A 15590-nucleotide genomic window follows, 5' to 3' on the forward strand; every position below is an offset into this window, starting at 1 on the left:
TAAAACAAACACAATAGAGTGCTTTACAAAGTTTTATTTTTGCAAAAAAAGTTGTTTTTGATATTTTTCAGCATTGTGCCTGACTATGGGGTTTGACATAAGCGCTGGGTTAAACACATAAAGCAGGGGTGTCCAAAGTGCGGCCCGCAGATCATATTTTAAAAATAAAATTGAATATGGTCTTACTTCAGAACATCACAAAAGTAGGTTTAGGCTACATATTGTAGTTAAAAAAATAAATAAATTGTGGTTTTTGTATGAAAAAACAAAAACAAAAAAAGATGACACACATGATTATTATTTATAATAAGTATTATTACATGCAAGTTATCAAAGCCGCAAGAAATAATAATTTATTTGGTTTTGTGTGGCAAAAAAGGACCATTAAGTTGTTTATTTGCCAAAGACTGTACATTTTTTGGGTCCCTCTTCACATCGTGCTTCAAATATTGCGGCTTTACCACATATTATTTTTACAGCATATTGTACATATTTTGGCCTAATTAATTGTAAATTGAGTCTTATTTATGTATTACAGTTATGAATGTGCCAATCTGGCCCTGCGATGAAGTGGCGACTTGTCCAGGGTGTTCCTCCCCTACCGCCCGAATGCAGCTGAGATAGGCTCCAGCTACCCCCTGTGACCCCAAAAAGGGACAAGCGATAGAAAATGGATGGATGGATGTAAATTGCTAGCTTTATTTCATATGTATGACAGGTAGCGCAAATAATCTGCTAAAGCATTATCCATTAGAATTAGGTAATAGCATGTGTAATTAACAAAAAGGTGAAAAAAATCAACTTGGTCCCCGCATCCTTACATTTTTCTTCATGCAGCCTGGGTGGCAAAATGTTTGGACACCCCTGGTGTGAAGTAAATTATTTTTACATCTTTGCAAGAAATAGTAAAACTTTCTATGTCATCCCCTCAACAGTAAAAGGCTGTAATAGTAATTTACAAAAAACATCTACATTCTATGTTCCAAACCACCTTCATGTACAGTTTAGGGCATGAACGGAGCACACTGAGGCACTATGAGTCCAGTTTGGCAGTCAGAGCATCTATTAGCTCTTGTTTCTTAGTGCCAGTGGTGCGAATGCCAAACTGCTTACAGGCTTCTTTGAGCACAGCCACCGTCATCTTCCCCAGGGTGCCTTTCTGAACGGAGACCCTGAGCTCATCTTCCGTTACCTCCACTTTAGGTTTCTTCTGTGTTGTACCGCCAGTATCCGTTTCAAGTCATGTGAGTAAACATTAATTATATCAATGTACTGTCCTACACCTAGTTATCTATCTTTTGGGATGACTCACTCACCTGTTTTGCGTTTGGCAGCTGGTTTGCTGTCCGGGTTGTAGTCTGCAGGGTAGACCAGATCTTTAAAATCCTGGACAAGAGGACCCAGACGATGGTCAATCTGGTCCACCTTTGGCACTGAAACAGCATAAAGTAATATGGATCTTAATAGAAATGAGTAAGGATGTTCTAATATGGGTTTAAGGCTGCCAATTCCAATCATTCATGAGTGAGACCGGCCAATACCAGTATTGACACCAATCACATGTATTAACTGTACATTTTTCTATGTATTTATTGTGAGTGCTATTGACAGTTTAACATTATCAACACAATATTTATAGTTTCCTTATTCTCTTTTATGGCTTACAATTGTATGAGCAAAACAAAGTAACTAGTTCACAATAAATAAACGAGAGTAATATCTACCATCTACTACTCATTTATATCCCGGGGTACTCCTATGTCCAGGGACCAGTGATTTATTTTGTGTATGTAATAACTTCAGTTGTATACATGAACCCTCCTCTTAGGTGTACGCAGGACACAACAAGAGAACACCGCTGAAATTATTTTCTCTTTATTCCAGTGTTTCTTAACCATGGGGCTGGGGGCCCTATTATTGGGTCACGAGTGCACCCCAGAGTGCTGCCAAAAAATATCTGTGTCTCAGTTGTGGCCCGCAGCGGTACTGAGTTGTAATACATTTTTCCACCAGTCGTGGCAGCGTTGACAATATCAAACAGGAGGTTTTGAGCTTAAGTCTTAAAAAAAACTGCAAAAATTAAGACTAAATTGGTGTAGCTGTATTTTCATTTGTTGACAATTTATTTTAGAAATTATTTTAGCACAGCATCCTTTTATGTAAATACATTTTTTTGTCAGTTAATTATGAGTATCTGTTAAGCAGTATTTTTTTCTAATTAGCCTTACCGCAGCGCGTTAAATAAATAATAACCTTTGTGATTAACACATGGTTTTAAATCATTTGACAAGGTTGTAAACTGTAAGCGGGTTAGATAAAATTACTAAATGTGATTAAAATTAGCACTAAGATTTCTAATTCAGGGTCAATATTTGAGTGGGTACCAACCCCAGTGCAGTGGAAAAGTTAGGGTTTGAGGTCAATATGGTAAATAACTCCTGCTCCAGGCTATTATAAATCTACTTGTAAATTACCTGGTAATAACTGTTTACTTTTTGAAGTTCCATCTACACTTCTTAAAGTTTACTAAGCACTTAATTGTTGTGTTGTTTCAAGCTATCTTAGTTGTTAGCTTAGCAATTAGCATCTCTTTTTGTCTGTTCCTGCTTGTTCTTACTTAGTGTGTAACATGTTTAGCCTCATCCCGCAGTCCTCCAGGGATAACTTTACTTATGGGAAATGTAATTTGTTTTCCGTAGTAGGAGGATTATTAATTTAGCTGGAAGCAGCTTTTGTGATCGGCACTAAAAGGCATTAAACGGCATTGGCCGAACGCATACTTTTCACTGATATCGGACAATTGCAATCGCTATGGGAGCATCCCTACAAATGTTGATTTTGTGTCTTACTGATGAGGTCCTCCATGTCATCTGGAGCCATCATATCCAGAGCCAAGGCCTCCAAGTTCCTGTAGTGCTGCTGGATGACTGGATTCTCAAAAGCTTCAGCCCTTATAAAGAAAAAAGCATTAGGTACACCTTCACAATGGAATGAGAACCAATAAAAGAGCTGCACCAAAATGATTAAATATGCTTGTAAAACATTATGTTTGTAGTGCATTGCAATTAATAATTGATTATTCACTCTGATATTGCATAAATGTGACCACAACATTATAAACAGCTCCATATTTTCATGAGAAAATGTTCGCTGTTAAAATATTATTTACATTTTTTTGGTTGGCGTTAGACTCATTTTACTTCAGTATGGTGCAGACAGTCAGTGATACGCTCAAATTGTTTCGCCAAGTTAGCCAAACGCTCTGTCATGTTGGAAAACAAATTTATGTCCATCTCTAGCTATAAGCTAATGCTAGCGAGTATAACCAGATATTTCAGGCGGCTACTACAGGGTTCTCTGTGACATTTAGTACGCCAACTAATGGTGGAGATGCTTGTAAGGCAAATGCTTGCTTGCAACTTAAAGCATAACAATTAGCCGAGACAGCTCTTATCTCAAAGCACTCTTAATAATTTTAATGATTATAGCTTAAGGGTAATAAAAAAAACAATTTCGGTATCTCATAGAATGTGAAAATTGGCCAAAAAATGAATTATTGTAAATTACTGGTTTGCGCTCTCATCAGCAATTGAACTGCAAAAGCTTTCTGAGCCTTGAACTGGTCTTATTCTGAATTGAACTCCTAAAATGAACTAACTTTTGTACCATATTTTTTTGTCAGATGTACCTATTTTATAGAAACACTACCTGTATTTGAAGCGCAGCTTAGAGACAATTTCCTTCATCTTGTCCACCTGCACTGGCGAAGCACACGGCAACTGTGGGGGATCCAGACTTCGCACGTCATCAGCATAAGGCAGGAAGATGACATTAAAACCTGACGGCAGTAGAGGAAGGTAAAAGTAGATTGTAACAGTATTGTTTAATTATTTTACTTTTCAGTATTATAATTGAGCTGCAAACTGGCAGTTGAGTACCTGGTGGCGTGATCTGTACCTTCCCATCGTCTACCTCCTCTTTCTGGGCCACCAAGGCAACAAATCGTGGTGGGTAGTTTCGGCGGGAAATGCATCGGCACAAAGCAAATACATTCCTCTCGATGCACTTAGTCATTAGCGCGGAGAACAGACAGGAGCTTCCTGGCAAGGAAAACAAGGTATTTATTACGGTATGTACTCATATCACAATACTTCACATTAGTACAGGCTGAATCTGCCGGTTTTGGGTCTTGTTAAAAATGCACCTAACAGGGTAGTCCTTTCGTGTACTCAACGTAAAAGTAATCTTCACAAACAATACACACAGGAAGTACAAAAACAGCTTCCTGCCATGGTGACTAATACAGCATTATTCATTATTAATCTGCTGACCCAGTCTTGACCTGATAATTGCACCAACAATATAAAAAAACAGTGGAACACAGCCTACAGATGTTTTGTTCCACTTTAAACTGACAAAAAGAGCAGCTAATTCGCAAGAGTAAAAATGTGAAGGGCAATCAAAATACTAGTATTTTGTCATTTATAGCAGTGGTCCCCAACCTTTTTGTATCCGCGGACCGGTCAACGCTTAATAATTTGTCCCGCGGCCCGGCGGGGTGATCCTTTTTTTTTTTTTTCTTTGTCATGAAAAAGGGACGTTTTTGTCATGAAGAAGGGAGGTTTTTGTGGTTGGTGCGCTAATTGTAAGTGTATATTGGGTTTTTTATGTTGATTTAATAAAAATAAAAAAATTCAAAATTGTTATTTTTTTTTTTTAATAAAAATTAATAAAAAATTATTCTGCGGCTCGGTGGTTGGAGACCACTAATTTACAGTACAAAACCCAAAACCAGTAAAGTTGGCATGTTGTGTAATTCGTAAATAAAAACAGAATACAATGATTTGCAAATCCTTTTCAACTTATATTCAATTGAATAGGCTGCAAAGACAAGATATATAATATTTGAACTGAGAAACTTATTTTTTTTGTTGCAAATAATCACTACCTTGGAATGTAATGGCAGCAACACATTGCAAACAAGGTGGCACAGAGGCATGTTTACCATTGTGCTACATGGCCTTTACTTTTAACAACACTCTGGAATTATTTCCCATTCATGCTTTATGTACAGCTTAAGTTGCTCAACAGTCCGGGGTTTACGTTGTGGTATTTTAGGCTTCATATTGTTTCCACACATTTTCAATGGGAGACAGGTCTGGACTACAGGCAGGCCAGTCTAGGACCCGCACTCTTTTACTATGAAGCCACGCTGTTGTAACACTTTGCTTGGCATGGTCTTGCTGAAATAAGCAGGGGCATCTATGATAACGTTGCCTGGAGAGCAACATACGTTGCTCCAAAACCTGTATGCACCTTTCAGCATTAATGGTGCCGTCAAAGATGTGTAAGTTACCAATGCCATGGACACTAATACACACCCATACCATCACAGATGCTGACTTTTGAACTTTGCGCCTATAACAATCCGGATGGTTCTTTTCCTCTTTGGTCCAGAGGAAACAACATTTACAGTTTCCAAAAACTATTTTAAATGTGGACTTGTCAGACCACAGAACACTTTTCCATCAGTCCATCTTAGATGCGCCCAGGCCCAGCTAAGCCGGCAGCGTTTCTGGGTGTTGTTGATAAATGACTTTCGCTGAGCATAGTAGAGTTTTAACTTGAACTTTAACTGAAACTTTTGATGATATTACGGATCGTAGATGGTGAAAACCTAATCCTAAATCCTAATGAAATGTTCTTAAACTGTTTGACAATTTCCTCATGCATTTGTTCACTAAGTGGTGACCCTCGCCCCATCCTTGTTTGTGAATGACTTAGCATTTTGTGGAAGCTGCTTTTATACCCAGCCATGGCACCCACCTGTTCCCTATTAGCCTGTTCACCTGTGGAATGTTCCAAATAAGTGTTTGATGAGTATTTCTTAACTTTCTCAGTCATTGTTGCCACTTGTGCCAGCTTTTTTTTAAAATGTTGCCGGCATCAAATTCCAAATGAGCTAACACTTGCAAAAAATAACGTTTTCCAGTTCAAACGTTAAATATTTTGTCTTTGCGGTGTATTTAATTGAATATAGGTACAAAATGATTTGAAAATTAGTGTATTTGGTTTTTATTTACGATTTACACAACATGCCAACTTGACCGGTTTTTGGGTTTGCATATATTGTAATCACTTGTTATTGGATCCCAAACAAAATGTGCATTATCACCCACCTCTAATAGACAACCATTCCAATTAATGACAACAAAGAGTCTAAATACCCTAACATCCATGTGTTTGGGACGTCGGCATGATGAATATGTATATTTCTGCCTCCAGACAATAATTTTACATTTTCTATTGAAACAATGAGGCAAAGTAACACTGATTCTACCTTTCACTTCACCCTCTTCAGGATAGAGAAAGACAGAGGGGCGAATATGGTGGTGCAACTTGAGACTTTCCATCGGTTTGAATCCAATTAGAAACAAACCAGGGTCATCAAACTTCTTGATGGCGTCCACTTCATCCTTCTCCATCACTATCTGCTTTTTGCCATACACCTTCAACAAAAAGAAAGAAAAATATTCATCTAATACAGTTATACAATGGAACCCGTTTATGTTGCCGTCCCTCAGACTGGCTGACTGAGGTCAACTTAACCAAAATTTTAATTAGCTATTGTTTGCACATTTCCTTATGACTGTGGCCATTTGTTTTAGTGCAGTGTAACTAGACAGTGGACATGTTGCTATTGTTGTTTCACAGTTCAAGCTACTTAGCGACTATGATGACAATTTGTCATAGAAATCACTCTTTTGGCTCTCAAATTCTGTCAAAAAAAGCAGTGGACCATCTATGTTGACTTAAACAAAAACTTTTTAGTAGGAATGTGCCGATCTGTATCAGCCAATTTTCATTAAAAAGTATGTCATCAGCCATTGCCGATTAATGCCTTTTATTGCCGAAAAGTAGCATGCAGCTAATTATGTTTAACCATACATAGTGTGGAGACGCTCCCCTCAATATTAATAACCACCTGATTAAGGCAAATAAACTGCATTTTTCACTATCCTAAATATCATTATCAAGTATTAGTATCAAGGTGCAGACATGCTAATAGCTAGGCCAACCTAGCTTTAAGCAACACCAATAAATAAGTGCTTTATTATGTATTATTATAAAATATAAATATTATTATGGCCCTGCGATGAGGTGATGACTTGTATAGGGTGTACCCTGTCTTCCGCCTGAATGCAGTTGGAACAGGCTCCACGTGTTCTTGTCTTATGTAGGGATTGTGAATGATAGGAACATTTCCTAAAAAACTGCAATTCCCCTTTAAAATATCGGTATCAGCCGATCTCCCTCATGGATGATCAGTATTGGAATCGGCAGCAGAAAACCTTGATCGGAACATCTCACTTCTTAGTAATAAATGATGAACACAATGGACCTTCAAGAGTTGTCGACATAAGCAGGTTTAACTGTACACTTTATGGTTGTAAAAGTGTTTCAATAAAAATAAATAAAAGCCCTTACCTGTGCTTTCTTTATCTCACTGGGGAGGAGCAGGCTTCCTGTTTGAGTATGGAAGGTGCGCGTTTTGCTGCGGACCGTCTCATTGCTTTCCCTGTACAGCCTAATGGGGGCTGATTTCCGAACTGTCACAGCATTGGTGTACATTCCCACTGCTATGTTTATGCCCTCGCCCAAACACAGATTAAGTCTGAAGATGAGGGGAAGCAGTCTTTTTAGGACACGCAAAGCATGACGTTGAAAAAGAAAACCTACCTTGCCATTGTCCTCTTTTTACGCTCCTTGGCTCGCACTCTCTTCTGGAGGTCTTCAAGTTTTGTGCATGGCTCTGTCTGGAGCCCTAATTCACTCTCATCCTCTGGTGGACTCACAACGTCACAATAGAAGATAGAGACGTCGAAGCCGCCTGGTTTCATCAAGTGCATTAGATCTACGAAGACGCCTGAAAGAAAACATTTGCTCAATGTAGTTCATCTCATTGTCTTGTTTGAATTTCTATCAAATTAAGTGTGGCCTATTTGCCCACCAGTCTCTTTGAGATCACTGGCTTTGGTGCGAGCCTGTCGATCTTTGGCACTGTCACCTCCGTGTGGTTGGTCCCTGCATGTAAAGATTAGGAGGCGTTTGTGTCCAAGGCGTAGCTTGCAGTCTCGGTACAGGTTGGCACAGCACCACAGGGCGTCAGATAATAATGTCTCGCCACTGCCCATGGTCTCTGCTGCTATCCGGGCGCCATTTTCCCCCCGGAGTGCATCCACTTCCTGCACTCGCTTTGCACCTGTGCAAATGGCCATAGATATGCAGTCCAATAGACTGGATTAAAGGAAAGTTGTTCACGGTTTTGCTTTACTACATACATTAAAATATGCATTTGTTGCTACCTTTTCAAGTTTTTCTTTTGTACAACTAGGCCTGGGCCGATAAATCAATTAATCTAAATTTAATTAAAAATGAATTTGATAAAATGCCATGTCTGATTGTCCGTGTATTTGTTTTCTTTGTCTGTCGTTTCCAATCATAGTGCAAGAGAGTTCACTCACTCCGTGCATAGCTCTCAGCACCTGAGCAGGTTTATTCAATCACAGAAATAAACGGAGTGAATCATCTTGTCACCCACCCACAATCTTTGAAAATGTCTCTGTGGGCAGAGGTGGGAGCGCAAGCCCATAGTCATTCAAGGAGCCTCGCTAGCCGCCAGTAAGAAGTATTGCAAAGTACCACATACTTGGAGGAAAAAAGACCATCGCAAAACTGAAAGTCCCTGTGTGGGAATTGGGGTTGCGTGATAAAGACAATGTACGATATATCTGAAACAAATTTGGGCGGCAATAGAGATTTCAATACCGTCGTGATATCGTGATAATACATGTGTCCCTCAAATATGACAGCAACAAGTGAACGAACACCGTGCCCTCAATGCAACGTAGCATCCTCGCCTGTGGCTAATGTACCTCCATAGTGCAGCAAAGCTACTACTAAGTCAGCAATTCTCACCTCCATGGCAGTAAATTAAGTAATGTTCTTACAAGTGTCATCCCCAGAGAACAAGGATTAGCTAAACATGCTACACTACACACCGTAAGAGAATATGCTAACTGCAAATTAGAGCTTGTGAATGTAAACAAAGGTGAACAATAGATACAAATATTGACAGTAACAAGACCAAGTATAGTACCACTAAATGATCAATACTACAAGTTTCATATTTTTCATTATGAAAAAAATCTGTTGTTGTTTTTATTATAGTTTCCAAACTCAGAAAAAAAGTCCCTGGACACAGGAAGGCTTTAAGAGAAAAAACAAAATGATTTAAATCAAAGCCAATACTAGGACATTTTGAAAACAATTGATCATATTGGCACACCAACATCCTGTGTTTTTGTCTCATTATAATTGTAACAAACAGATGGAACCATGTTATATCAAAAACTAACAGCAAATAAATTTATAAAATCGACAAAGGGAATAAGCGGTAGAAAATGGATGGATGGATGGACAAAATAATAGGAGTGGAAATTATGTAATATCTTACTGCATAGGCCAGCAGCCAAATTAGGAGCCTTTTTAACCTGTTTTGATATATACGTGTATATATATATATATATATATATATATATATATATATATGTGTATATATATCAGGTATCGCAGGAGGCTGCAGTATATATCACAATATAGTTTCTAGGCCATCTCACTCATCCATCGTGGGAATATTTTGGCTTCAAAACTAATGAGAGAGATGGGTCAATCAACATGGAGGAACGAGCCAGTATGCCGAATATTGTTGGAAAGTGATAGCAACTAAAAAATAACTAAAGAAACGACCTGACAGTTTTTCCAACTGGGGAAAAATGCACTTCCTGCGATGAGGTGGCGACTTGTCCAGGGTGTACGCCGCCTTCTGCCCGAATGCTGCTGAGATAGGCTCTAGCGACCCCCCACGACCTCCGAAAAGGGACAAGCAGTAGAAAAATGGATGGATAGATGGAAAAATGCACTTCAAGATAATCAAAATGTATTGAAGGGCAATTTTTGCTTAGAGACTCAATGATGAGAAAATCTCATGATAAATAAAAATATATTGCATTTGAAAAGGTTACTTGTGTTGTTATACATTATGTTTAAATTGGTGCTATTTGGTCTCAAAACAATTCTGACAATAATATTATTTATCTGCAATAATTTGTGGGACCATTTATCATCCAGAACAATTTATTATCGGCCTTGGCCTATGTACAACTTCCATTTGGCATCTGTAAATTGGCTGTTTAGGCAAATGTGCAGAAACATCCAAACACAAACAAACACTGTAAAACAAATGAAGCAAGATCAGATATAAAATAATGCAAATGACAAAAACATGCACAAACCTAGAAAACAACAGCATGACAAACATGCTGCAAGTTCACATAACAAAAAAGGAAGTCTGCCTTACGTTAACATTAGCGACTTAAATCTGTTGCTATATAATATTGTAAGATATTACTGCCATTATGGCGCGCTTGCCCACTCCTCAAAAGCACTTACGGTAAATACTATCTTCTTACCTGGTTCACTGAGGCTGTGGTAGACATAGACATGCTTAAAAGAGTTAGTGGGGTCTTTGCTCTGCTTAGTGCTGTAGAACACCAACGCCATAAGGTCCCGGGGACTGCTGATGATCTTTCTGGTGTACACACTGCGCACGACCTACCCAATACCAACAGTTGTCAGGCCGAGGCACATGTTAACTAACACACTACAAAATGTCAACACTTACTTGCATCGTCATGTCAAAATTAGATGGCTGCCCATCTTCCCCTTTGATAAACATCTCTTTGGAGGCGTCCACCAAGAAAACTAAGCTGTCTCTCCCCAAAACCTTGTAAAATCCTGATAAAGACACACATCCATGAAGGTTTCAGCCAAAACAAATAAAGCCATAGAGTAGGGCTGGGCGATATATCGACATACTCGATATATAGCGGGTTTGTCTCTGTGCGATATAGAAAATGACTATATCGTCATATTCAAATATACGTTCTCAGGCAGTTGCTTTTAGCTGCGGGCATTACACTACAGGCTCTTCTCACTCTGTTGTCTCTCCTTCTCACAGACAAGCGCACCTTCTTACACACGTCACATACTGTCACGTTATACGTCACATACGTATACGCCCTCACAGAGCACATAGGTAGCAGCACGGGTAACGTTAGCTGTGGTGCGGGTGGTAATACGAGAGAAAGAAGGTGCCAATCTGGTAACAAATGAAGGAAAAATTAATTCACATGAAAAACAGCAGGGGGTCCATCGTCTGGCGGTGGTTTGGCTTCAAGTGGGAATATGTCGAACAAACAACCGTAATTTGTCAAGTGTGGTGCTAAAGCCTTGCTACCAAAAGTAGCATTAGGGCTAATATGTAGCATCATTTGAAAAGTCACCTGCCAGAGAATGAAGAGTTTTTACTCTCCATGTCAACATCTCCATTTGGTGCCATATTCCCACAAAATCATGCACAAAAGTGCACATTATTTGTTTTAAAGGCCTACTGAAACCCACTACTACCGACCACGCAGTCTGATAGTTTATATATCAATGATGAAATATTAACATTGCAACACATGCCAATACGGCCTTTTTATTTTACTAAATTGCAATTTTAAATTTCCCGCGAGTTTTTTGCTGAAAATGTCGCAGAAAGATGACGCGTACGCGTGACGTCACTGACTATCAGGAAATATTAGCAGCTGCACCATTCGCGGCTAAAAGTTGTCTGCTTTAACCACATAATTACACAGTATTTTGGACATCTTGTGTTGCTGAATCTATTGCAATTTGTTAATTTAATAATGGAGACTATAAAAAACAATGCTGTGGGTGGAAAGTGGTGGATTGCAGCTGTCTTTAACACCGAGACACAGCCGATGTTTCTTTGTTTGTTGTGAAGCGGAGCGGTCAAGCAAACATGTTTTCTCTACATCAACCAGCATATTTTTGGATGGGGAAATTGTGATATATATCTTACCGGAGAAATCATTGGATTATTCGTCGTCCTGCAGCAGCGGCAGCTGTTAGCTTGGCTCCTCGGCTTCTCTCTGCTACACTTCGTGTTCACCGCAGCCATCCGACCTCAAGGTATGTCTTTACAATCTTTAAAATCTCACTAAAACCATAAACAAATAAGGGATCTTCCAGAATTATCCTAGTAAATGTGTCTAATTACATCTGAAATGCTCACACTGCCGCCCCTTTTTTTTTTCTCTAGTCCTTCACTATCAATATCTTAATTCATCCTTGCTCAATTTAATGGCGAAATTGTGGCTTTTTTGGTCCGAATTGCTCTTACTGCTGGTGGCTCCCATTAAAAACAATGTGAATATTGTGGAGCCCTGCAACTCGTGACGTCACGCGCACATACTTCCGGTAAAGGCAGGGCTTTTCTATTAGCGACCAAAGGTTGCGAACTTCATCGTCGATGTTCTCTACTAAATCCTTTCAGCAAAAATTTGGCAATATCGCGAAATGATCAAGTATGACACATAGAATGGACCTGTTATTCCCGTTTGAATAAGAAAATCTCATTTCAGTAGGCCTTTAAGCTATTGTGGTGGCGTTCTGTACAAAAAGTTCATTTTAATTTAGTGTTGTTTTGATATGTCATCTTAGTGACATCTTGCACAAAAGTGCACTAATAGCTTGTTTTAAAATGTCTCTGACAATCTTGCACTTTCTGTTTTGGAAATGACATAAATGTTTGTGCCACTACTTAGTAACTGTTTAATAAATACAGTTTTGCTCAATTGACTTAGTTGTGATTTCCTTCTCTGCATGAAAGTTTAAAAGTAGCATATGTTAAAGGCCTACTGAAACCCACTACTACCGACCACGCAGTCTGATAGATATATCAATGAGGAAATATTAACATTGCAACACATGCCAATACGGCCTTTTTAGTTGACTAAATTGCAATTTTAAATTTACCGCGAAGTGTTGTGTTGAAAACGTCGCGGTATGATGACGGGTATGGTGACGTGTATGATGATGCGTGCGTTTGACGTCTCGGGTTGTAGCGGACATTATTTTCCAGCCCGATCCAAGCTATGAGTAGTCTACTTTAATCGCATAATTACACATTAATTTGGACATCTGTGTTACTGAATCTTTTGAAATTTGTTCAATTAATAATGGAGAAATCAAAGTAGAAAGATGGAGGTGGGAAGCATTTAGCCTTTAGCCACAAAAACACGGCCGGTGTTTCCTTGTTTAAAATTCCCGAAGATGAAGCTTTACTATGGATCAGAGCGGTCAAGCGAACATGAATCCCGACTACATTTCAACCAGCAGTTTTCGGTAAGAAAATTGTGGTAATAAGTCGTCTCTTACTGGAGACATCAGCGGAGCTTCCGTCCTGCTGCAGCTTCGTAACTTCCCTCAGAGACTCTGGCGTCAACACACCCGTGGCCACACCCCTCCGACTTTCAGGTACTATTTAATCTCACTAAAACACTAGCAGCACAATAGGCAGATAAGTGATTTTCCAGAATTATCCTAGTAAATGTGTCTAATATCTGAATCGCTCCCACTCCAATCGCCTTTTCTTTTTTAACCCTCATCCACAAATCTTTCATCCTCGCTAAAATTAATGGGGAAATTGTCGTTTTCTCGGTCCGAATTGCACTTACTGGTGGCTCACATTATAAACAATGTGAGGATGTGAGGAGCCCTCACACCAGTGACGTCACGCGCACATCGTCTGCTACTTCCGGTAAGAGAAAGGCTTTTTTATTAGCGACCAAAAGTTGCGAACTTTATCGTCGATATTCTCTACTACAGTGGTTCTCAAATGGGGGCACGCGTACCCCTGGGGGTACTTGAAGGTATGCCAAGGGGCTACGTGAGATTTTTTAAAAATATTCTAAAAATAGCAACAATTCAAGAATGATTTATAAATATATTTATTGAATAATACTTTAACAAAATGTGAATTTAAGTTCATAAACTGTGAAAAGAAATGCAACAATGCAATATTCAGTGTTGACAGATAGATTTTTTGTGAACATGTTCCATAAATATTGATGTTAAAGATTTATTTTTTTGTGAAGACATTTTCAGAATTAAGTTTATGAATCCAGATGGATCGCTATTACATCCCCAAAGAGGGCACTTTAAGTTGATGATTACTTCTATGTGTGGAAATCTTTATTTATAATTGAATCACTTGTTTATTTTTCAACAAGTTTTTAGTTATTTTTAGATATTTTTTTCCAAATAGTTCAAGAAAGACCACTACAAATGAGCAATACTTTGCAATGTTATCCAAATTAATAAATCAGAAACTCATGACATAGTGCTGTATTTTACTTCTTTATCTCTTTTTTTCAACCAAAAATGCTTTGCTCTGATTAATGGGTACTTGAAATTAAAAAAAAATGTTCACAGGGGGTACATCACTGAAAAAAGGTTGAGAACCACTGCTCTACTAAATCCTTTCAGCAAAAATATGGCAATATCGTGAAATGATGAAGTATGACACATAGAATGGACCTACTATCCCCATTTAAATAAGAAAATCTCATTTCAGTAGGCCTTTAATGCAGTATGAACAATAATGTATTAATGTAGACACATAGAATCATCATACTGCTGTGATTATATGTATCAAGTGTTCATTCAAGGCTAAGGAAAAATATCGAGATATATATCGTGTATTGCGATATGGCCTAAAAATATCGAGATATTAAAAAAAGGCCATATCGCCCAGCCCTACCATAGAGTCAAATTTAAACTCCAACTGGAAATTATACTATCCGACTCTCACCTTCTGGTTGCTCTCCTTCCTCCTGTGCTTCATCTTCCTCCTCATTCCGGAAGAATGCGTTCCACGCTGCCATTGTTGATGTCTGTCACATGTTACAGAATGGCCCAAAAAATTAAAAAATACGCTTCTGACTGCAGTTTGTCTAAGTGTAATAGTAGTAGTAGTAGTGGTAATAGAAGTAGTGTTAGCGACTTAAGAACCATTGGAGTGATGTACATGTGACTATATGCTTATATATTGACTATATACTTTTACATTTTAATTTTCCTGAAGGAACTCTCCTGAAGGAATCAATAAAGTACTATCCATCTATCTATCTATCTATCTATATGCTGTATTCATGCATTGCAATGTATGCTAGCCTAGCTTGTCATTAGCTGATGTGAGATTTACTCTTGTCGTATAAAACTTGAAGGCAGATTCAATTTGGCTTATAGCAGACAAAAAAATATAAATATGTCCGGGATACTCAGGTTATATTTCAACTCAGTAGGTAAACACAGTACATTACCTGCTTCCAAGTAGCCCTAATCACGATTAGCAACAACTGAGTTGAGATTGAAGTTTGGTGGCCTGGCTGGTCTGCACCTCTCACTCAATTGGCCAGTTTTATGACAATTTAAAAAAAGTAGCCAATCAAATTTTAGTGTGTGGGGTTATTCCAAGAGGTTTGCTGTTTTAATCCGCGAACTTTATTGACTTCGCATTTTGAGTGCATTAATTCGCAGCGCTCACCTTCATCTGCAAAAAAAGAAACAAAGCGTTTTGAATTTGGAGTAAAGGCACTTCCTGCCTGTGTCACGTGATC

General features: G+C 38.6%; 1 protein-coding gene across 2 annotated transcripts; it reads right to left on the reverse strand.

Annotated features, from left to right (window-relative positions):
- Window positions 1–19: 19 nt before the first annotated feature.
- xrcc6 (X-ray repair complementing defective repair in Chinese hamster cells 6) lies at window positions 20–15590 on the reverse strand. 2 transcript variants are annotated; one of them, XM_061908988.1, is made up of 13 exons: window positions 15294–15590; window positions 14783–14864; window positions 10745–10857; window positions 10533–10674; window positions 8012–8263; window positions 7741–7927; window positions 7489–7675; window positions 6341–6509; window positions 3939–4100; window positions 3709–3838; window positions 2850–2950; window positions 1317–1433; window positions 20–1233 (listed from the first exon to the last, which is right to left on the reverse strand). In XM_061908988.1, exons 2-13 carry the CDS (start codon window positions 14853–14855, stop codon window positions 1034–1036), a joined length of 1833 nt encoding a protein of 610 aa, XP_061764972.1. In that variant the 5' UTR covers window positions 14856–14864; window positions 15294–15590; the 3' UTR covers window positions 20–1033. The 2 variants fall into 2 exon arrangements, with proteins under 2 accessions (XP_061764972.1, XP_061764973.1); XM_061908989.1 differs by having other exon boundaries at window positions 1059–1210.

Source organism: Nerophis ophidion, linkage group LG08, assembly GCF_033978795.1.
Source record: "Nerophis ophidion isolate RoL-2023_Sa linkage group LG08, RoL_Noph_v1.0, whole genome shotgun sequence".
Taxonomy (NCBI): Eukaryota; Metazoa; Chordata; class Actinopteri; order Syngnathiformes; family Syngnathidae; genus Nerophis; species Nerophis ophidion.

Bases quoted from the DNA above. Each gene is read 5' to 3' on its own strand.
- xrcc6 (XM_061908988.1), bottom strand. From the start codon at position 14,855: ATGGCAGCGTGGAACGCATTCTTCCGGAATGAGGAGGAAGATGAAGCA. The intron at 10,675-10,744 runs GTAAGTGTTGAC...GGTATTGGGTAG, and splicing joins ATTTTGACATGACGATGCAA to GTCGTGCGCAGTGTGTACAC. The intron at 1,234-1,316 runs GTGAGTGAGTCA...CATGACTTGAAA, and splicing joins AGCTGCCAAACGCAAAACAG to CGGATACTGGCGGTACAACA.